This window comes from Eupeodes corollae, chromosome X, assembly GCF_945859685.1.
Source record: "Eupeodes corollae chromosome X, idEupCoro1.1, whole genome shotgun sequence".
NCBI classification, from domain to species: domain Eukaryota; kingdom Metazoa; phylum Arthropoda; class Insecta; order Diptera; family Syrphidae; genus Eupeodes; species Eupeodes corollae.
Genome location: NC_079150.1, coordinates 37,386 through 62,565, shown reverse-complemented (window position 1 = coordinate 62,565; position 25,180 = coordinate 37,386). Strand labels below are relative to the sequence as shown.

The following is a 25,180-nucleotide window of genomic DNA, read 5'->3' as shown; positions in this document are numbered from 1 at the left end:
CGAGTATCTTAGATACAATAGCATCGCAAGCACGTATATCGTACATTAAATTTTGTGACTACTTTTTTGTTGAAAATTTTGATGTCGAGTATCTCAGATACAATAGCATCGCAAGCACGTACATCGTATGTTGGAGCTCAAATCATCATAAATTACTTTATTTTTGAATTAAATTTTGAATAATTAACTTACTCTTAAATTGAATAAATTCTACTACTTTTATTACATTTATTTTTGAATTTGGCGCTTCATTTATACCATTCGCCATAATAACTTATTGTTGAATTCGCCTTAAAAATGTTACTTAAAAATAACGTAATTTCTCTCTCTAAAAATCTGCAATAAAATGTATGTATAAATAGAAGCTTTCAACTTTAATAAACTCTTTTTCTTGTTCAAAAACCCTTAGGGGAAAAATCGCTGCATTTTCATTTCGTCGTTCGCTACAAGTTTATAGTTTCGCTTTTATAGTATATCGGCTATAATATAGTAATTTAAAAGTTATAGGATCTAAAGTAATTTCGCTTAATTTATCTCAACCAGGATCTACCTATCTTTTTCATAGAAAAGACAAAATAGAGTTCCCAGGTTGACGGTCAAAGTTGTTTGATCGTACATTTTTGGCGCCCAAACGTGTTTAAAGTGGTAATCCACATAAATTCCTATACAAAATTTAAAAAGAAATAAATTCTGTGTGAAAACTTATATATATCTTGCACTAAAAGTGACTATAAAAACTATAAACTTAATCAAAAAACTATAAATTAGTGCATTAAAAGTGAAAATTTCATCGGTTACGTCGCGCTATCGGTTTCGTGTCGCGAGTGCATGGTGTTGGTGCTAAAATCCAGGAGAAAGGAGAACAAAATCCAAGGAGAAAACTCTCATCAATCATCCCAGAAGAAGACGAACCAGCAGGTTAAAAAGCCAGAGAAAATTGTGGGAAATAAGTATAAAAATTCCCACCCAGGTATGTCCGGTCTGAATTTTATTCAAATGTGCGTTGTTCCAGCATCATAATTCATAATTTTAAAGCTAATTACAACATAAAAGCTAAATACAAAAAAAAAAAAAAACGCACATTCGACATACAAAAAAGACCATTAACTTGCTATTACCTAAATCTTCAAATGTACATTATATATATATCTAAACTATATACATACATAAAATATATTCTAACTATATTTAAATAAAACTATGAACAACATATCCTGCTTTATAAATAAATTTCATAAATAAATATTTAAATATAAAACTACATAAACTAAATAACATATATCGAACATAAATTCATTCGCTAACCATAATCAGCATCCGCATAATTTATGGTGCTTTCATCACGTAAAAATTGATAAAATCCACAAAAGTGTAATTACGATCCACTTTTGGGCGAAACACACACACACATTCACACAATATTAAAAAGCTTTCGTTTCCAACATATTTTCGAAAACTAACCCATTGACGCACTCACCACACCATTGCATAATATCGTTTCGCTCTATTCGCTCGTTCTCTCGTTACTTACAATCCACAAATAGGATCCATAGTATACACACCTGATTTCGATTTCAGTGCACAGATCAACATTTCGGCACACAACATCATTGATTTCATTTATCGCTTTGCTCTATTCGCTCGTACTCTCTTATCGTAGCCACATAACATCTCCATGGTATACACACCTGATTCGATTTCAACTTGATATCAGTGCATCGATCTTCATTTCGCCAATACATCATCACCCAGGTCGTCAACGTTGTCATCATCGCCATCATCGTCGTCGTCGGGGGAGATTTTTGCTTCATGATCAATTCACTGATAGAGCTTTTTTGAATAGCATTTTTTTGTCGTTGAAATGCATTAAACAACTTTTGCCTTTTCGTAGGTTTAACCTTCAATGCTTTGAAAAGAAATTCTTAGTACAGAATAAATTCGCTTGTTAAAATTGGATTTTGGATTAATCTCAATTCTCACAATCTATCTTTGAATTCAACTCGCCGTGAGATTTTATTTGTTGGGACAGTTTTTTGTTGGGAAATTTTATTCTTTACAACAGGGTTGCCACCTAGCATTTTTGATTTGTTGAATAAATTTAATTGAATTTTCAATAAATTATAATCGTTTTTGTTTTTACTGTCGCTGTTTAAAGAATAATAGAAAATTAAAAATCTAAAATGGCTGAACCAACACTTGATGAATTAAAACAACAACGAGCTTCTACTAAAGGAAGTATATCTCGGATAAAGAATATCGTGGAATCCAATTCTAACGCCCTAACTTCAACTGAACTTGAATGTCGTCTAGGAATTTTGGAGTCGTATTTTAAACAAATATTAGCATATCAAACCAAAATAGAAGTTTTATTACCAACAGATACTAGTAGAGGTGAAATAGAAGATTTGTACATCACCGCAAAAACTAAAATTCTTTCGCTTTTGGGTACTGGTAGACGAAGTAGTATCGCAGACATGACAGTTTCTACTGTCCCACATACAATTAGTCATCTTCCAAAACAACGTTTACCAAAGTTTAGTGGAAGATATTCAGACTATAAAAATTTTATAAATTCGTACAACAATTTGGTAGAAAATGATTTAAGTTTGACAAAAATAGAAAAATTTAATTACTTGCTTTCTTGTTTGAGTGATCAAGCTCTTGGCACAGTTAAGGCTTTTCAAGTCACGGAAGCCAATTATCCCAAGGCACTTCTTAGTTTGAAAGAGCGCTATGATAATGATTGCCTCATTTTCTTAGAATATATCTCACAGCTGATCGAATTACCTAAGGTTCAAAAAGCTTCTTCTGTTTCTCTACGGAGCTTGGTAGACAATATTTCGGCGTTGATTAGTTCGCTACTTTCTATAGGATCGCATGAGAATATTTGTAACGCAATAATAATTCATATTGCGATGTCGAAGGTTGACACAGATACACAATCGAAGTGGGATGAACAACTGGACTATAAGAAGTTGCCGGATTGGAAGGATTGTGCAAGCATACTCAATAAACGGTGCCAATATTTGGAAGCAAGAGATAGCAAGCAGATTCGTTTGGAACAATGCGTGAAGACATTCAACAAACATTCATCAACAAAGCCAACAATAGTAAATCCTCATCGCCCACAAACTTCGCTTGCTGCAAACCAACGATCCTGCATCTTATGTCGAGACCTTAACCATTCAATTACAAATTGTAAAAAATTTCTTGAACTTTCGGTTATGGATAGATTTTGGAAAACCAAAAAACTAGGCTTGTGTCTGAATTGTTTAGGGAAGGGTCATAGTGTATTAAGATGTCCATCGTCTTATAAGTGCAAGACTTGCAAACAAGCACATCATAGCCTTTTGCATAGGACTCAACCTGCAGACACCAATTCTGGTATTAATCCTCCCTCAGATACATCTGGTCAAAGCACATCAGCTGCAACTCATTCCGCAATGGAAAAAGAGCAAGTTCCTGAAGCACAAGTTATTTTAGCAACAGCATTAGTTCTTATCAAGGACTCATCGGAAGGCTTTCAACTCGGTAGGGTTCTACTAGATTCTGGTTCACAAGTCAATTTTATTAATGAAAAGTTCGCCAATTCACTTGGTCTAAGGAAACATCGTAAGAATGTTGACATCGTCGGAATAGGAGTGACTGAAACAAAAATAAAATATCAAACTCAATCAACAATCCGTTCACGATATAGCAACTTTGAAATTTCTCTCGAGTTTTTAGTTGCACCTTCCATCACTGGGTATCAGCCTGAAGCATCTCTCAATGTAAGCAGTTGGAATCTACCTTCTAATTTAGAGCTTGCTGATGAGAATTTTAATCAACCGTCACAAATCGATTTATTATTAGGGGCTGAAGCTTTCTTCGATTTATTAGAATCAGGTCAGATAAAACTCGGAGAGGGTCTTCCATCATTGCAACAAACTGCATTAGGATGGATTGTATCTGGAAGATACAAATCAAAATACAACACTACAAAGAAAGCATCGTGCGTAGCCAATACACTTGAAGTTGGTCTTGATAAATATTTTGAAAAATTCTTTGAATTTGAAGAAATTCAAGGTCTACGGTCAATATGGTCTGAAGAGCAGAATGAATGCGAAAAGCATTTCATAGACACAATTAAGGTGCTTCCTAGCGGTCGGCTTATGGTACAACTACCTTTCAAAAAACATCCTAGCTGTCTTGGAGGCTCTTACGATATTGCTTTTAGAAGATTTTTGTCGCTTGAGCGTAGGTTATCCAAAAATGCATCAATAAAAAGTCAATATTCTGATTTCTTAAAAGAATACGAACGTTTAGGTCACATGTCTCTAGTTCCCAATCCAAACCTTGATGAAGATCATTATTATCTTCCGCATCAATATGTATTAAGGCCTGATAGCGTATCAACAAAGTTACGTGTAGTCTTCGACGCATCTTGCCGCACATCATCACAAATTTCTTTAAATGGAATACTAATGGTGGGTCCTACTATACAGGATGAGCTTTTGATTATTTTGCTACGTTTTAGACTTTATCGATACGCGCTAACTGCAGATATCGTTAAGATGTATAGGCAATTCCTTGTGCATCCATCGGATAGGAAATTCCAATTCATCTTATGGAGAGAAAACGAACATACCCCAATACAAACTTACCAGCTCAATACCATAACTTACGGCACATCATCTGCACCCTTTTTAGCAATTCGCTGTCTTCAGTATTTGGCTGAAATTAACGTCGAACGTTTTAGTCAAGGTGCTGCTGTTCTTAAGTCGGACTTTTACGTTGATGACATGCTAACTGGGGCAGACGACTTGGATACTCTTTGTCAAAAACGGAATGAAGTCGTTTCAATTTTGAGTACAGCTGGCTTAGAACTTTCGAAGTGGAACAGCAATCATATCGCTTTAATTGAAGAAGCTACACCAAAGGACATCAAATTGACTGAATCCAATCTCACCAGTACGTTAGGTATTTCTTGGAACCCTCGTGCTGATGAATTCATTTTTTCATACAAACCTAATTGGGTCTATACAAAATACACAAAAAGATCTATTCTCTCGCTTTCGTCGTCTCTTTTTGATCCAATGGGCTTGCTTAGTCCAATAATTATCCGGGCTAAGATACTGCTACAACAGCTTTGGATAGAAAAATTCGATTGGGACGAAAATATTTCTCCAAATCTCGAGACAGAGTGGCGTCAATTCATGACAGATCTCAACTCAATTCAAAATCTTCCAATTCCTCGATACGTTTTTCTAGAAAACAATATCAGATTCCAGATACATGGGTTCGCAGACGCATCTATGAAAGGGTATGGCTGCTGCATTTATCTGCGGAGCATTGACAATAGTGGGTCCGTAGGAGTGAAACTTTTAGTCGCCAAATCCAGAGTTGCTCCTGCAAAGAAGAGAACACTTCCCCGCCTAGAGCTCTGCGCAGCACATCTCTTATCCAAACTTTGGGTAACAATACAAAGGGTCATCGTCAAGCACTACAATGAAACTTACTTTTGGACTGATTCGTCAATAGTTCTGCACTGGATATCCACACATTCTTCGAAGCTAAATACTTTCGTTGGTAATAGAGTAGCTGAAATCCAGGACACAACAAAGGAGGTGGTCTGGAAACATGTTCCAACTTCTGACAATCCAGCAGATATAGTTTCTCGAGGATGTACAGCGGAAGAGCTTAAAAGTTCAATTTGGTTCAGGGGTCCAGATTTCTTGATCGAGGATGAAGAAAGGTGGCCATGTTCATTAGGAGCTTCTCCTCCTCCAGAAGATTTATTGCTAGAACACAGGAAAACTGTTTTAGTTTGTCAAAAAGACAAAAACTATTATCTCAATTTAATTGAAAAGGTTAGCTCGTACACCAAAGTTTTGAGAATCTTTGCTTACGTAAAAAGATATCTCAATTTACGATTACTGAGGATTCCATTCCCAGGTCGATACCTTACAGCTGGGGAGTTAGATTATTCGTTACTCACCATAGTTAATGTCATACAAATGGAGTATTTTGCGAAGGAGATCCAGGCAGTAAAATCAAACTCAAAACTTCAAGGATCGACAAAATGGTTATGTCCTTTTATCGAGGACAGAAATGGTCTTTTGTTGTTGAGAGTAGGTGGCAGATTGAAACATGCTGACATTCCAGAGGAAAACAAACATCCGATGTTGCTTCCAAAAGATTGCAATTTCAGCAAAGAACTTATTCGACATTTGCACTATTCTAACTACAATGCAGGTCCAAAGGCTCTTGTGGCGCTAACGAGACAAAGATTTTGGATCATCAATGTTCGACAGTTGGCACGCAGCGTTATTCGAAGGTGCACTCATTGTGCAAGATATCGACCGAAGTTATATGACCAAGTAATGGGAGATTTGCCTGCAGAAAGATTAACATCTTCACGTCCATTTTTATGCTGTGGGGTTGATTTCTGTGGTCCTATTTACACATACTACAAAATCAGGGGGAAGGTGCCTTATAAAACCTATGTGGCAGTTTTTGTCTGCTTCGCTTCGAAAGCGGTTCACTTAGAAGCTGTATCAGACCTTTCAGCAGACGCTTTTATAGGAGCATTAAAAAGAATGATAGGTCGTAGAGGTATTCCCAAAGACATCCACTGTGACAACGCGACAAATTTTGTTGGCGCACAGTCAAAACTAAGCGAGTTGCGAGATATGTTGTTCAAAAAATCCAACCAAGAAAATCTCATTAATTATTGTACTAATTCCAATATAAATTTTCATTTTATACCCCCCAGGGCACCCAATTTTGGTGGAATTTGGGAAGCTGCAGTTAAAGTCGCTAAGGGTCATTTGTATCGCAGCCTTGGAAACGCCAAATTGTCATTCGAAGAGCTGTCAACTGCACTTGTAGAGATTGAGGCCATCATGAATTCGAGGCCTATTACTTCTATATCAACAGATCCAAACGACTTCGAAGCCCTAACACCAGCACATCTCCTGATCGGGTCCTCTCTCAAGGCGATTCCCGAACTATTGACTGAGGTATCCGACATAAGCTATCTCGAAAGGTGGCGGCGAATTAACGCTGTCAAAACTCATTTCTGGAAGCGATGGTCCAACGAGTACGTCACTGAACTGCAAGGTCGTGGAAAGTGGACAACATCAAGTCCAAATATCGCTATCGGCAGCTTGGTCATCATTCACGAAGACAATTTACCACCCCAAAAATGGCTCTTGGGAAGAGTCACCAAAGTCATCGAAGGTCCTGATGGGCGAGTAAGAGTCGCCGATGTTAAAACTCAACGAGGAACATTTCGAAGACCTATTCGCAAATTGGCGGCGATTCCGTCTTGAAAGGTGATCCTTTCAAAGGGGGCGGAATGTTGGAGCTCAAATCATCATAAATTACTTTATTTTTGAATTAAATTTTGAATAATTAACTTACTCTTAAATTGAATAAATTCTACTACTTTTATTACATTTATTTTTGAATTTGGCGCTTCATTTATACCATTCGCCATAATAACTTATTGTTGAATTCGCCTTAAAAATGTTACTTAAAAATAACGTAATTTCTCTCTCTAAAAATCTGCAATAAAATGTATGTATAAATAGAAGCTTTCAACTTTAATAAACTCTTTTTCTTGTTCAAAAACCCTTAGGGGAAAAATCGCTGCATTTTCATTTCGTCGTTCGCTACAAGTTTATAGTTTCGCTTTTATAGTATATCGGCTATAATATAGTAATTTAAAAGTTATAGGATCTAAAGTAATTTCGCTTAATTTATCTCAACCAGGATCTACCTATCTTTTTCATAGAAAAGACAAAATAGAGTTCCCAGGTTGACGGTCAAAGTTGTTTGATCGTACATCGTACATTAAATTTTGTGACTAATTTTTCGTTGAAAATTTTGATGTCGAGTATCTCAGATACAATAGCATCGCAAGCACGTACATCGTACATTAAATTTTGTGACTAATTTTTTGTTGAAAATTTTGATGTCGAGTATCTCAGATAAAATAGCATCGCAAGCACGTACATCTTACATTAAATTCTGTGACTACTTTTTTGTTGAAAATTTTGATGTCGAGTATCTCAGATACAATAGCATCGCAAGCACGTACATCGTACATTAAATTTTGTGACTACTTTTTTGTTGAAAATTTTGATGTCGAGTATCTCAGATACAATAGCATCGCAAGCACGTACATCGTACATTAAATTGTGTGACTACTTTTTTGTTGAAAATTTTGATGTAGAGTATCTCAGATACAATAGCATCGCAAGCACGTAGGAAGGAGTACCTTTTCAACGGTGTATCGAACATTAAATTTTTTGACTACTTTTTTGTTGAAAATTTTGATGTCGAGAGTCTCAGATACAATAGCATCGCAAGCACGTACTTCGTACATTAAATTTTGTGACTACTTTTTTGTTGAAAATTTTGATTTCGAGTATCTCAGATACAATAGCATCGCAAGCACGTACATCTTACATTAAATTTTGTGACTACTTTTTTGTTGAAAATTTTGATGTCGAGTATCTCAGATACAATAGCATCGCAAGCACGTACATCGTACATTAAATTTTGTGACTACTTTTTTGTTGAAAATTTTGATGTCTAGTATCTCAGATACAATAGCATCGCAAGCACGTACATCGTACATTAAATTTTGTGACTACTTTTTTGTTGAAAATTTTGATGTCGAGTATCTCAGATGCAATAGCATCGCAAGCACGTAGGAGGGAGTACCTTTTCAACGGTGTACCGAACATTAAATTTTTTGACTACTTTTTTTTTGAAAATTTTGATGTCGAGTATCTCAGATACAATAGCATCGCAAGCACGTACATCGTACATTAAATTTTGTGACTACTTTTTTGTTGAAAATTTTGATGTCGAGTATCTCAGATACAATAGCATCGCAAGCACGTACATCGTACATTAAATTGTGTGACTACTTTTTTGTTGAAAATTTTGATGTCGAGTATCTCAGATACAATAGCATCGCAAGCACGTACATCGTACATTAAATTGTGTGACTACTTTTTTGTTGAAAATTTTGATGTAGAGTATCTCAGATACAATAGCATCGCAAGCACGTAGGAAGGAGTACCTTTTCAACGGTGTATCGAACATTAAATTTTGTGACTACTTTTTTGTTGAAAATTTTGATGTCGAGTATCTCAGATACAATAGCATCGCAAGCACGTACATCGTACATTAAATTGTGTGACTACTTTTTTGTTGAAAATTTTGATGTCGAGTATCTCAGATACAATAGCATCGCAAACACGTACATCGTACATTAAATTTTGTGACTACTTTTTTGTTGAAAATTTTGATGTCGAGTATCTCAGATACAATAGCATCGCAAGCACGTACATCGTACATTAAATTTTGTGACTACTTTTTTGTTGAAAATTTTGATGTCGAGTATCTCAGATACAATAGCATCGCAAGCACGTAGGAAGGAGTACCTTTTCAACGGTGTATCGAACATTAAATTTTTTGACTACTTTTTTGTTGAAAATTTTGATGTCGAGAGTCTCAGATACAATAGCATCGCAAACACGTACATCGTACATTAAATTTTGTGACTACTTTTTTGTTGAAAATTTTGATGTCTAGTATCTCAGATACAATAGCATAGCAAGCACGTACATCGTACATTAAATTTTGTGACTACTTTTTTGTTGAAAATTTTGATGTCGAGTATCTCAGATGCAATAGCATCGCAAGCACGTAGGAGGGAGTAACTTTTCAACGGTGTACCGAACATTAAATTTGTTGACTACTTTTTTTTTGAAAATTTTGATGTCGAGTATCTCAGATACAATAGCATCGCGAGCACGTACATCGTACATTAAATTTTGTGACTACTTTTTTGTTGAAAATTTTGATGTCGAGTATCTCAGATACAATAGCATCGCAAGCACGTACATCGTACATTAAATTGTGTGACTACTTTTTTGTTGAAAATTTTTATGTCGAGTATCTTAGATACAAAGCATCGCAAGCACGTATATCGTACATTAAATTTTGTGACTACTTTTTTGTTGAAAATTTTGATGTCGAGTATCTCAGATACAATAGCATCGCAAGCACGTACATCGTACATTAAATTTTGTGACTAATTTTTCGTTGAAAATTTTGATGTCGAGTATCTCAGATACAATAGCATCGCAAGCACGTACATCGTACATTAAATTTTGTGACTAATTTTTTGTTGAAAATTTTGATGTCGAGTATCTCAGATACAATAGCATCGCAAGCACGTACATCTTACATTAAATTCTGTGACTACTTTTTTGTTGAAAATTTTGATGTCGAGTATCTCAGATACAATAGCATCGCAAGCACGTACATCGTACATTAAATTTTGTGACTACTTTTTTGTTGAAAATTTTGATGTCGAGTATCTCAGATACAATAGCATCGCAAGCACGTACATCGTACATTAAATTGTGTGACTACTTTTTTGTTGAAAATTTTGATGTAGAGTATCTCAGATACAATAGCATCGCAAGCACGTAGGAAGGAGTACCTTTTCAACGGTGTATCGAACATTAAATTTTTTGACTACTTTTTTGTTGAAAATTTTGATGTCGAGAGTCTCAGATACAATAGCATCGCAAGCACGTACTTCGTACATTAAATTTTGTGACTACTTTTTTGTTGAAAATTTTGATTTCGAGTATCTCAGATACAATAGCATCGCAAGCACGTACATCGTACATTAAATTTTGTGACTACTTTTTTGTTGAAAATTTTGATGTCGAGTATCTCAGATACAATAGCATCGCAAGCACGTACATCTTACAATAAATTTTGTGACTACTTTTTTGTTGAAAATTTTGATGTCGAGTATCTCAGATACAATAGCATCGCAAGCACGTACATCGTACATTAAATTTTGTGACTACTTTTTTGTTGAAAATTTTGATGTCTAGTATCTCAGATACAATAGCATCGCAAGCACGTACATCGTACATTAAATTTTGTGACTACTTTTTTGTTGAAAATTTTGATGTCGAGTATCTCAGATGCAATAGCATCGCAAGCACGTAGGAGGGAGTACCTTTTCAACGGTGTACCGAACATTAAATTTTTTGACTACTTTTTTTTTGAAAATTTTGATGTCGAGTATCTCAGATACAATAGCATCGCAAGCACGTACATCGTACATTAAATTTTGTGACTACTTTTTTGTTGAAAATTTTGATGTCGAGTATCTCAGATACAATAGCATCGCAAGCACGTACATCGTACATTAAATTGTGTGACTACTTTTTTGTTGAAAATTTTGATGTCGAGTATCTCAGATACAATAGCATCGCAAGCACGTACATCGTACATTAAATTGTGTGACTACTTTTTTTTTGAAAATTTTAATGTCGAGTATCTCAGATACAATAGCATCGCAAGCACGTAGGAAGGAGTACCTTTTCAACGGCGTATCGAACATTAAATTTTGTGACTACTTTTTTGTTGAAAATTTTGATGTCTAGTATCTCAGATACAATAGCATCGCAAGCACGTCAATCGTACACTAAATTTGTTGACTACTTTTTTGTTGAAAATTTTGATGTCGAGTATCTCAGATACAATAGCATCGCAAGCACGTACATCGTACATTAAATTTTGTGACTACTTTTTTGTTGAAAATTTTTATGGCGAGTATCTCAGATACAATAGTATCGCAAGCACGTACATCGTTCATTAAATTTTGTGACTACTTTTTTGTTGAAAAATTTGATGTCGAGTATCTCAGATACAATAGCATCGCAAGCACGTAGGAAGGAGTACCTTTTCAACGGTGTATCGAACATTAAATTTTTTGACTACTTTTTTGTTGAAAATTTTGATGTCGAATATCTCAGATACAATAGCATCGCAAGCACGTACATCGTACATTAAATTGTGTGACTACTTTTTTGTTGAAAATTTTGATGTCGAGTATCTCAGATACAATAGCATCGCAAACACGTACATCGTACATTAAATTTTGTGACTACTTTTTTTGAGAAATTTTGATGTCGAGTATCTCAGATACAATAGCATCGCAAGCACGTACATCGTACATTAAATTTTGTGATTACTTTTTTGTTGAAAATTTTGATGTCGAGTATCTCAGATACAATAGCATCGCAAGCACGTAGGAAGGAGTACCTTTTCAACGGTGTATCGAACATTAAATTTTTTGACTACTTTTTTGTTGAAAATTTTGATGTCGAGAGTCTCAGATACAATAGCATCGCAAACACGTACATCGTACATTAAATTTTGTGACTACTTTTTTGTTGAAAATTTTGATGTCTAGTATCTCAGATACAATAGTATAGCAAGCACGTACATCGTACATTAAATTTTGTGACTACTTTTTTGTTGAAAATTTTGATGTCGAGTATCTCAGATGCAATAGCATCGCAAGCACGTAGGAGGGAGTAACTTTTCAACGGTGTACCGAACATTAAATTTGTTGACTACTTTTTTTTTGAAAATTTTGATGTCGAGTATCTCAGATACAATAGCATCGCGAGCACGTACATCGTACATTAAATTTTGTGACTACTTTTTTGTTGAAAATTTTGATGTCGAGTATCTCAGATACAATAGCATCGCAAGCACGTACATCGTACATTAAATTGTGTGACTACTTTTTTGTTGAAAATTTTTATGTCGAGTATCTTAGATACAATAGCATCGCAAGCACGTATATCGTACATTAAATTTTGTGACTACTTTTTTGTTGAAAATTTTGATGTCGAGTATCTCAGATACAATAGCATCGCAAGCACGTACATCGTACATTAAATTGTGTGACTACTTTTTTGTCGAGTATCTCAGATACAATAGCATCGCAAGCACGTACATCGTACATTAAATTTTGTGACTAATTTTTCGTTGAAAATTTTGATGTCGAGTATCTCAGATACAATAGCATCGCAAGCACGTACATCGTACATTAAATTTTGTGACTAATTTTTTGTTGAAAATTTTGATGTCGAGTATCTCAGATACAATAGCATCGCAAGCACGTACATCTTACATTAAATTCTGTGACTATTTTTTTGTTGAAAATTTTGATGTCGAGTATCTCAGATACAATAGCATCGCAAGCACGTACATCGTACATTAAATTTTGTGACTACTTTTTTGTTGAAAATTTTGATGTCGAGTATCTCAGATACAATAGCATCGCAAGCACGTACATCGTACATTAAATTGTGTGACTACTTTTTTGTTGAAAATTTTGATGTAGAGTATCTCAGATACAATAGCATCGCAAGCACGTAGGAAGGAGTACCTTTTCAACGGTGTATCGAACATTAAATTTTTTGACTACTTTTTTGTTGAAAATTTTGATGTCGAGAGTCTCAGATACAATAGCATCGCAAGCACGTACTTCGTACATTAAATTTTGTGACTACTTTTTTGTTGAAAATTTTGATTTCGAGTATCTCAGATACAATAGCATCGCAAGCACGTACATCGTACATTAAATTTTGTGACTACTTTTTTGTTGAAAATTTTGATGTCGAGTATCTCAGATACAATAGCATCGCAAGCACGTACATCTTACATTAAATTTTGTGACTACTTTTTTGTTGAAAATTTTGATGTCGAGTATCTCAGATACAATAGCATCGCAAGCACGTACATCGTACATTAAATTTTGTGACTACTTTTTTGTTGAAAATTTTGATGTCTAGTATCTCAGATACAATAGCATCGCAAGCACGTACATCGTACATTAAATTTTGTGACTACTTTTTTGTTGAAAATTTTGATGTCGAGTATCTCAGATGCAATAGCATCGCAAGCACGTAAGAAGGAGTACCTTTTCAACGGTGTACCGAACATTAAATTTTTTGACTACTTTTTTTTTGAAAATTTTGATGTCGAGTATCTCAGATTTAATAGCATCGCAAGCACGTACATCGTACATTAAATTTTGTGACTACTTTTTTGTTGAAAATTTTGATGTCGAGTATCTCAGATACAATAGCATCGCAAGCACGTACATCGTACATTAAATTGTGTGACTACTTTTTTGTTGAAAATTTTGATGTCGAGTATCTCAGATACAATAGCATCGCAAGCACGTACATCGTACATTAAATTGTGTGACTACTTTTTTTTTGAAAATTTTAATGTCGAGTATCTCAGATACAATAGCATCGCAAGCACGTAGGAAGGAGTACCTTTTCAACGGCGTATCGAACATTAAATTTTGTGACTACTTTTTTGTTGAAAATTTTGATGTCTAGTATCTCAGATACAATAGCATCGCAAGCACGTCAATCGTACACTAAATTTGTTGACTACTTTTTTGTTGAATATTTTGATGTCGAGTATCTCAGATACAATAGCATCGCAAGCACGTACATCGTACATTAAATTTTGTGACTACTTTTTTGTTTAAAATTTTTATGGCGAGTATCTCAGATACAATAGTATCGCAAGCACGTACATCGTTCATTAAATTTTGTGACTACTTTTTTGTTGAAAAATTTGATGTCGAGTATCTCAGATACAATAGCATCGCAAGCACGTAGGAAGGAGTACCTTTTCAACGGTGTATCGAACATTAATATTTTTGACTACTTTTTTATTGAAAATTTTGATGTCGAGTATCTCAGATACAATAGCATCACAAGCACGTAGGAAGGAGTTCCTTTTCAAGGGTGTATCGAACATTAAATTTTGTGACTACTTTTTTGTTGAAAATTTTGATGTCGAGTATCTTAGATACAATAGCATCGCAAGCACGTACATCGTACATTAAATTTTGTGACTACTTTTTTGTTGAAAATATTGATGTCGAGTATCTCAGATACAATAACATCGCAAGCACGTAGGAAGGAGTACCTTTTCAACGGTGTATCGAACACTAAATTTTGTGACTACTTTTTTGTTGAAAATTTTGATGTCGAGTATCTCAGATACAATATTATCGCAAGCACGTACATCGTACATTAAATTTTGTGACTACTTTTTTGTTGAAAATTTTGATGTCGAGTATCTCAGATACAATAGCATCGCAAGCACGTAGGAAGGAGTACCTTTTCAACGGTGTATCGAACATTAAATTTTGTGACTACTTTTTTGTTGAAAATTTTGATGTCGAGTATCTCAGATGCAATAGCATCGCAAGCACGTAGGAGGGAGTACCTTTTCAACGGTGTACCGAACATTAAATTTTTTGACTACTTTTTTTTTTGAAAATTTTGATGTCGTGTATCTCAGATACAATAGCATCGCAAGCACGTACATCGTACATTAAATTTTGTGACTACTTTTTTGTTGAAAATATTGATGTCGAGTATCTCAGATACAATAAAATCGCAAGCACGTAGGAAGGAGTACCTTTTCAACGGTGTATCGAACACTAAATTTTGTGACTACTTTTTTGTTGAAAATTTTGATGTCGAGTATCTCAGATACAATAGCATCGCAAGCACGTACATCGTACATTAAATTTTGTGACTACTTTTTTGTTGAAAATTTTGATGTCGAGTATCTCAGATACAATAGCATCGCAAGCACGTAGGAAGGAGTACCTATTCAACGGTGTATCGAACATTAAATTTTGTGACTACTTTTTTGCTGAAAATTTGGATGTCGAGTATCTCAGATACAATAGCATCGCAAGCTCGTAGGAAGGAGTACCTTTTCAACGGTGTATCGAGCATTAAATTTTGTGACTACTTTTTTGTTGAAAATTTTGATGTCAAGTATCTCAGATACAATAGCATCGCAAGCACGTAGGAAGGAGTACCTTTTCAACGGTGTATCGAACATTAATATTTTTGACTACTTTTGTTGAAAATTTTGATGTCGAGTATCTCAGATACAAAAGCATCACAAGCACGTAGGATGGAGCACCTTTTCAACTGAGTATCGAACATTAAATTTTGTGACTACTTTTTTGTTGAAAATTTTGATGTCGAGTATCTCAGATACAATAGCATCGCAAGAACGTACATCGTAAATTAAATTTTGTGACTACTTTTTTGTTGAAAATTTTGATGTCGAGTATCTCAGATACAATAGCATCGCAAGCACGTAGGAAGGAGTACCTTTTCAACGGTGTATCGAACATTAAATTTTGTGACTACTTCTTGGTTGAAAATTTTGATGTCGAGTATCTCAGATACAATAGCATCGCAAGCACGTACATCATACATTAAATTTTGTGACTACTTTTTTGTTGAAAATTTTGATGTCGAGTATCTCAGATACAATAGCATCGCAAGCACGTACATCGTACATAAAATTTTGTGACTACTTTTTTGTTGAAAATTTTGATGTCGAGTATCTCAGATACAATAGCATCGCAAGCACGTACATCGTACATTAAATTTTGTGACTACTTTTTTGTTGAAAATTTTGATGTCGAGTATCTCAGACACAATAGCATCGCAAGCGCGTACATCGTACATTAAATTTTGTGACTACTTTTTTGTTGAAAATTTTGATGTCGAGTATCTCAGATACAATAGCATCGCAAGCACGTACATCGTACATTAAATTTTGTGACTACTTTTTTGTTGAAAATTTTGATGTCGAGTATCTCAGATACAATAGCATCGCAAGCACGTACATCGTACATTAAATTTTGTGACTACTTTTTTGTTAAAAATATTGATGTCGAGTATCTCAGATACAATAACATCGCAAGCACCTAGGAAGGAGTACCTTTTCAACGGTGTATCGAACACTAAATTTTGTGACTACTTTTTTGTTGAAAATTTTGATGTCGAGTATCTCAGATACAATAGCATCGCAAGCACGTACATTTTACATTAAATTTTGTGACTACTTTTTTGTTGAAAATTTTGATGTCGAGTATCTCAGATACAATAGCATCGCAAGCACGTAGGAGGGAGTACCTTTTCAACGGTGTATCAAACATTAAATTTTGTGACTACTTTTTTGTTGAAAATTTTGATGTCGATACAATAGCATCGCAAGCACGTACATCGTAAATTAAATTTTGTGACTACTTTTTGTTGAAAATTTTGATGTCGAGTATCTCAGATACAATAGCATCGCAAGCACGTACATCGTACATTAAATTTTGTGACTACTTTTTTGTTGAAAATTTTGATGTCGAGTATCTCAGATACAATAACATCGCAAGCACAAACATCGTACAATAAATTTTGTGACTACTTTTTTTTTTGAAAAATTTGATGTCGAGTATCTCAGATACAATAGCATCGCAAGCACGTAGGAAGGAGTACCTTTTCAACGGTGTATCGAACATTAAATTTTGTGACTACTTTTTTGTTGAAAATTTTGATGTCGAGTATCTCAGATACAATAGCATCGCAAGCACGTAGGAAGGAGTACCTTTTCAACGGTGTATCGAACATTAAATTTTGTGACTACTTTTTTGTTGAAAATTTTGATGTCGAGTATCTCAGATACAATAGCATCGCAAGCACGTACATCGTACATTTAATTGTGTGACTACTTTTTTGTTGAAAATTTTGATGTCGAGTATCTTAGAAACAATAGCATCGCAAGCACGTACATCGTACATTAAATTTTGTGACTACTTTTTTGTTGAAAATTTTGATGTCGAGTATCTTAGATACAATAGCATCGCAAGCACGTACATCGTACATTAAATTGTGTGACTACTTTTTTGTTGAAAATATTGATGTCGAGTATCTCAGATACAATAACATCGCAAGCACGTAGGAAGGAGTACCTTTTCAACGGTGTATCGAACACTAAATTTTGTGACTACTTTTTTGTTGAAAATTTTGATGTCGAGTATCTCAGATATAATAGCATCGCAAGCACGTACTTCGTACATTAAATTTTGTGACTACTTTTTTGTTGAAAATTTTGATGTCGAGAACTTCAGATACAATAGCATCGCAAGTACGTACATCGTACATTAAATTTTGTGACTACTTTTTTGTTGAAAATTTTGATGTCGAGTATCTCAGATACAATAGCATCGCAAGCACGTACATCGTACATTAAATTTTGTGACTACTTTTTTGTTGAAAATTTTGATGTCGAGTATCTCAGATGCAATAGCATCGCAAGCACGTAGGAGGGAGTACCTTTTCAACGGTGTACCGAACATTAAATTTGTTGACTACTTTTTTTTTGAAAATTTTGATGTCGAGTATCTAAGATACAATAGCATCGCAAGCACGTAGGAAGGAGTACCTTTTCAACGGTGTATCGAACATTAAATTTTGTGACTCCTTTTTTGTTGAAAATTTTGATGTCGAGTATCTCAGATACAATAGCATCGCAAGCACGTACATCGTACATTAAATTTTGTGACTAATTTTTTTTTGAAAATTTTGATGTCGAGTATCTCAGATACAATAGCATCGCAAGCACGTACATCGTACATTAAATTTTGTGACTACTTTTTTGTTAAAAATATTGATGTCGAGTATCTCAGACACAATAGCATCGCAAGCACGTAGGAAGGAGTACCTTTTCAACGGTGTATCGAAGACTAAATTTTGTGCCTACTTTTTTGTTGAAAATTTTGATGTCGAGTATCTCAGATACAATAGCATCGCAAGCACGTACATTTTACATTAAATTTTGTGACTACTTTTTTGTTGAAAATTTTGATGTCGAGTATCTCAGATACAATAGCATCGCAAGCACGTAGGAAATAGTACCTTTTCAACGGTGTATCGAACATTAAATTTTGTAACTACTTTTTTGTTGAAAATTTTGATGTCGAGTATCTCAGATACAATAGCATCGCAAGCACGTACATCGTACATTAAATTTGTTGACTACTTTTTTGTTGAAAATTTTGATGTCGAGTATCTCAGATACAATAGCATCGCAAGCACCTAGGAAGGAGTACCTTTTCAACGGTGTATCGAACATTAAATTTTATGACTACTTTTTTGTTGAAAATTTTGATGTCGAGTATCTCAGATACAATAGCATCGCAAGCACGTACATCGTACATTAAATTTTGTGACTAATTTTTTGTTGAAAATTTTGATGTCGAGTATCTCAGATACAATAGCATCGCAAGCACGTACATCGTACATTAAATTTTGTGACTACTTTTTTGTTAAAAATATTGATGTCGAGTATCTCAGATACAATAGCATCGCAAGCACGTACATCGTACATTAAATTTTGTGACTACTTTTTTGTTGAAAATTTTGATGTCGAGTATCTTAGATACAATAGCATCGCAAGCACGTACATCGTACATTAAATTTTGTGACTACTTTTTTGTTGAAAATTTTGATGTCGAGTATCTCAGATACAATAGCATCGCAAGCACGTACATCGTACATTAAATTTTGTGACTACTTTTTTGTTGAAAATTTTGATGTCGAGTATCTTAGATACAATAGCATCGCAAGCACGTACATCGTACATTAAATTTTGTGACTACTTTTTTGTTGAAAATATTGATGTCGAGTATCTCAGATACAATAACATCGCAAGCACGTAGGAAGGAGTACCTTTTCAACGGTGTATCGAACACTAAATTTTGTGACTACTTTTTTGTTGAAAATTTTGATGTCGAGTATCTCAGATATAATAGCATCGCAAGCACGTACTTCGTACATTAAATTTTGTGACTACTTTTGTGTTGAAAATTTTGATGTCGAGTATCTCAGATACAATACCATCGCAAGCACGTACATCGTACATTAAATTTTGTGACTACTTTTTTGTTGAAAATTTTGATGTCGAGTATCTCAGATACAATAGCATCGCAAACACGTACATCGTACATTAAATTGTGTGACTACTTTTTTGTTGAAAATTTTGATGTCGACTATCTCAGATACAATAGCATCGCAAGCACGTAGGAAGGAGTACCTTTTCAACGGTGTATCGAACATTAAATTTTGTGACTACTTTTTTGTTGAAAATTTTGATGTCGAGTATCTCAGATACAATAGCATCGCAAGCACGTACATCGTTCATTAAATTGTGTGACTACTTTTTTGTTGAAAATTTTGATGTCGAGTATCTCAGATACAATAGCATCGCAAGCACGTAGGAAGGAGTACCTTTTCAACGGTGTATCGAACATTAAATTTTGTGACTACTTTTTTGTTGAAAATTTTGATGTCGAGTATCTCAGATACAATAGCATCGCAAGCACGTAGGAAGGAGTACCTTTTCAACGGTGTATCGAACATTAAATTTTGTGACTACTTTTTTGTTGAAAATTTTGATGTCGAGTATCTCAGATACAATAGCATCGCAAGCACGTACATCGTACATTAAATTGTGTGACTACTTTTTTGTTGAAAATTTTGATGTAGAGTATCTCAGATACAATAGCATCGCAAGCGCGTAGGAAAGAGTACCTTTTCAACGGTGTATCGAACATTAAATTTTGTGACTACTTTTTTGTTGAAAATTTTGATGTCGAGTATCTCAGATACAATAGCATCGCAAGCACGTACATCGTACATTAAATTGTGTGACTACTTTTTTGTTGAAAATTTTGATGTCGAGTATCTCAGATACAATAGCATCGCAAGCACGTAGGAAGGAGTACCTTTTCAACGGTGTATCGAACATTAAATTTTGTGACTACTTTTTTGTTGAAAATTTTGATGTCGAGTATCTCAGATACAATAGCATCGCAAGCACGTACATCGTACATTAAAATTGTGACTAATTTTTTGTTGAAAATTTTGGTGTCGAGTATCTCAGATACAATAGCATCGCAAGCACGTAGGAAGGAGTACCTTTTCAACGGTGTATCAAACATTAAATTTTGTGACTACTTTTTTGTTGAAAGTTTTGATGTCGAGTATCTCAGATACAATAGCATCGCAAGCACGTACATCGTACATTAAATTTTGTGAGTACTTTTTTGTTAAAAATATTGATGTCGAGTATCTCAGATACAATAGCAACGCCAGCACGTAGGAAGGAGTACCTTTTCAACGGTGTATCGAACACTAAATTTTGTGACTACTTTTTTGTTGAAAATTTTGATGTCGAGTATCTCAGATACAATAGCATCGCAAGCACGTACATTTTACATTAAATTTTGTGACTACTTTTTTGTTGAAAATTTTGATGTCGAGTATCTCAGATACAATAGCATCGCAAGCACGTAGGAAGGAGTACCTTTTCAACGGTGTATCGAACATTAAATTTTGTGACTACTTTTTTGTTGAAAATTTTGATGTCGAGTATCTCAGCTACAATAGCATCGCAAGCACGTACATCGTACATTAAATTGTGTGACTATTTTTTTGTTGAAAATTTTGATGTCGAGTATCTCAGATACAATAGCATCGCAAGCACGTAGGAAGGAGTACCTTTTCAACGGTGTATCGGACATTAAATTTTGTTACTACTTTTTTGTTGAAAATTTTGATGTCGAGTATCTCAGATACAATAGCATCGCAAGCACGTACATCGTACATTAAATTTTGTGACTACTTTTTTGTTGAAAATTTTGATGTCGAGTATCTCAGATGCAATAGCATCGCAAGCACGTAGGAGGGAGTACCTTTTCAACGGTGTACCGAACATTAAATTTTGTGACTACTTTTTTGTTGAAAATTTTTATGTAGAGTATCTCAGATACAATAGCATCGCAAGCACGTAGGAAGGAGTACCTTTTCAACGGTGTATCGAACATTAAATTTTGTGACTACTTTTTTGTTGAAAATTTTGATGTCGAGTATCTCAGATACAATAGCATCGCAAGCACGTACATCGTACATTAAATTTTGTGACTAATTTTTTGTTGAAAATTTTGATGTCGAGTATCTCAGATACAATAGCATCGCAAGCACGTACATCGTACATTAAATTTTGTGACTACTTTTTTGTTGAAAATTTTGATGTCGAGTATCTTAGATACAATAGCATCGCAAGCACGTACATCGTACATTAAATTTTGTGACTACTTTTTTGTTGAAAATATTGATGTCGAGTATCTCAGATACAATAACATCGCAAGCACGTAGGAAGGAGTACCTTTTCAACGGTGTATCGAACACTAAATTTTGTGACTACTTTTTTGTTGAAAATTTTGATGTCGAGTATCTCAGATATAATAGCATCGCAAGCACGTACTTCGTACATTAAATTTTGTGGCTACTTTTGTGTTGAAAATTTTGATGTCGAGTATCTCAGATACAATACCATCGCAAGCACGTACATCGTACATTAAATTTTGTGACTACTTTTTTGTTGAAAATTTTGATGTCGAGTATCTCAGATACAATAGCATCGCAAACACGTACATCGTACATTAAATTGTGTGACTACTTTTTTGTTGAAAATTTTGATGTCGACTATCTCAGATACAATAGCATCGCAAGCACGTAGGAAGGAGTACCTTTTCAACGGTGTATCGAACATTAAATTTTGTGACTACTTTTTTGTTGAAAATTTTGATGTCGAGTATCTCAGATACAATAGCATCGCAAGCACGTACATCGTTCATTAAATTGTGTGACTACTTTTTTGTTGAAAATTTTGATGTCGAGTATCTCAGATACAATAGCATCGCAAGCACGTAGGAAGGAGTACCTTTTCAACGGTGTATCGAACATTAAATTTTGTGACTACTTTTTTGTTGAAAATTTTGATGTCGAGTATCTCAGATACAATAGCATCGCAAGCACGTAGGAAGGAGTACCTTTTCAACGGTGTATCGAACATTAAATTTTGTGACTACTTTTTTGTTGAAAATTTTGATGTCGAGTATCTCAGATACAATAGCATCGCAAGCACGTACATCGTACATTAAATTGTGTGACTACTTTTTTGTTGAAAATTTTGATGTAGAGTATCTCAGATACAATAGCATCGCAAGCGCGTAGGAAAGAGTACCTTTTCAACGGTGTATCGAACATTAAATTTTGTGACTACTTTTTTGTTGAAAATTTTGATGTCGAGTATCTCAGATACAATAGCATCGCAAGCACGTACATCGTACATTAAATTGTGTGACTACTTTTTTGTTGAAAATTTTGATGTCGAGTATCTCAGATACAATAGCATCGCAAGCACGTAGGAAGGAGTACCTTTTCAACGGTGTATCGAACATTAAATTTTGTGACTACTTTTTTGTTGAAAATTTTGATGTCGAGTATCTCAGATACAATAGCATCGCAAGCACGTACATCGTACATTAAAATTGTGACTAATTTTTTGTTGAAAATTTTGATGTCGAGTATCTCAGATACAATAGCATCGCAAGCACGTAGGAAGGAGTACCTTTTCAACGGTGTATCAAACATTAAATTTTGTGACTACTTTTTTGTTGAAAGTTTTGATGTCGAGTATCTCAGATACAATAGCATCGCAAGCACGTACATCGTACATTAAATTTTGTGAGTACTTTTTTGTTAAAAATATTGATGTCGAGTATCTCAGATACAACAGCAACGCCAGCACGTAGGAAGGAGTACCTTTTCAACGGTGTATCGAACACTAAATTTTGTGACTACTTTTTTGTTGAAAATTTTGATGTCGAGTATCTCAGATACAATAGCATCGCAAGCACGTACATTTTACATTAAATTTTGTGACTACTTTTTTGTTGAAAATTTTGATGTCGAGTATCTCAGATACAATAGCATCGCAAGCACGTAGGAAGGAGTACCTTTTCAACGGTGTATCGAACATTAAATTTTGTGACTACTTTTTTGTTGAAAATTTTGATGTCGAGTATCTCAGCTACAATAGCATCGCAAGCACGTACATCGTACATTAAATTGTTTGACTATTTTTTTGTTGAAAATTTTGATGTCGAGTATCTCAGATACAATAGCATCGCAAGCACGTAGGAAGGAGTACCTTTTCAACGGTGTATCGGACATTAAATTTTGTTACTACTTTTTTGTTGAAAATTTTGATGTCGAGTATCTCAGATACAATAGCATCGCAAGCACGTACATCGTACATTAAATTTTGTGACTACTTTTTTGTTGAAAATTTTGATGTCGAGTATCTCAGATGCAATAGCATCGCAAGCACGTAGGAGGGAGTACCTTTTCAACGGTGTACCGAACATTAAATTTTGTGACTACTTTTTTGTTGAAAATTTTTATGTAGAGTATCTCAGATACAATAGCATCGCAAGCACGTAGGAAGGAGTACCTTTTCAACGGTGTATCGAACATTAAATTTTGTGACTACTTTTTTGTTGAAAATTTTGATGTCGAGTATCTCAGATACAATAGCATCGCAAGCACGTACATTGTACATTAAATTTTGTGACTACTTTTTGTTGAAAATTTTGATATCGAGTATCTCAGATACAATAGCATCGCAAGAACGTACATCGTACAATAAATTTTGTGACTACTTTTTTGTTGAAAATTTTGATGTCGAGTATCTCAGATACAATAGCATCGCAAGCACGTACATCGTAAATTAAATTTTGTGACTACTTTTTTGTTGAAAATTTTGATGTAGAGTATCTCAGATACAATAGCATCGCAAGCACGTAGGAGGAGTTCCTTTTCAACGGGGTATCGAACACTAAATTTTGTGACTACTTTTTTGTTGAAAATTTTGATGTCGAGTATCTCAGATACAATAGCAACGCAAGCACGGAGGAAGGAGTACCTTTTCAACGGTGTATCGAACATTAAATTTTGTGACTACTTTTTTGTTGAAAATTTTGATGTCGAGTATCTCAGATACAATAGCATCGCAAGCACGTACATCGTACATTAAATTTTGTGACTAATTTTTTGTTGAAAATTTTGATGCCGAGTATCTCAGATACAATAGCATCGCAAGCACGTACATCGTACATTAAATTGTGTGACTACTTTTTTGTTGAAAATTTTGATGTCGAGTATCTCAGATACAATAGCATCGCAAGCACGTAGGAAGGAGTACCTTTTCAACGGTGTATCGAACATTAAATTTTGTGACTACTTTTTTGTTGAAAATTTTGATGTCGAGTATCTCAGATAAAATAGCATCGCAAGCACGTACATCGTACATTAAATTGTGTGACTACTTTTTTGTTGAAAATTTTGATGTCGAGTATCTCAGATACAATAGCATCGCAAGCACGTAGGAAGGAGTACCTTTTCAACGGTGTATCGAACATTAAATTTTGTGACTACTTTTTTGTTGAAAATATTGATGTCGAGTATCTCAGATACAATAACATCGCAAGCACGTAGGAAGGAGTACCTTTTCAACGGTGTATCGAACATTAAATTTTGTGACTACTTTTTTGTTGAAA

At 34.6% G+C, this 25,180-nt stretch overlaps 1 protein-coding gene across 1 annotated transcript; it reads left to right on the top strand.

The window, feature by feature from the left end:
• Positions 1-2,180: 2,180 nt before the first annotated feature.
• Positions 2,181-7,313, top strand: LOC129953385 (uncharacterized). The gene has a single exon (XM_056066539.1). It carries the CDS (start codon positions 2,181-2,183, stop codon positions 7,311-7,313), a length of 5,133 nt encoding a protein of 1,710 aa, XP_055922514.1.
• Positions 7,314-25,180: the final 17,867 nt, after the last annotated feature.

Excerpts from the sequence above, each read along its gene's own strand:
- LOC129953385 (XM_056066539.1), top strand. The coding sequence starts at position 2,181 with ATGGCTGAACCAACACTTGATGAATTAAAACAACAACGAGCTTCTACT.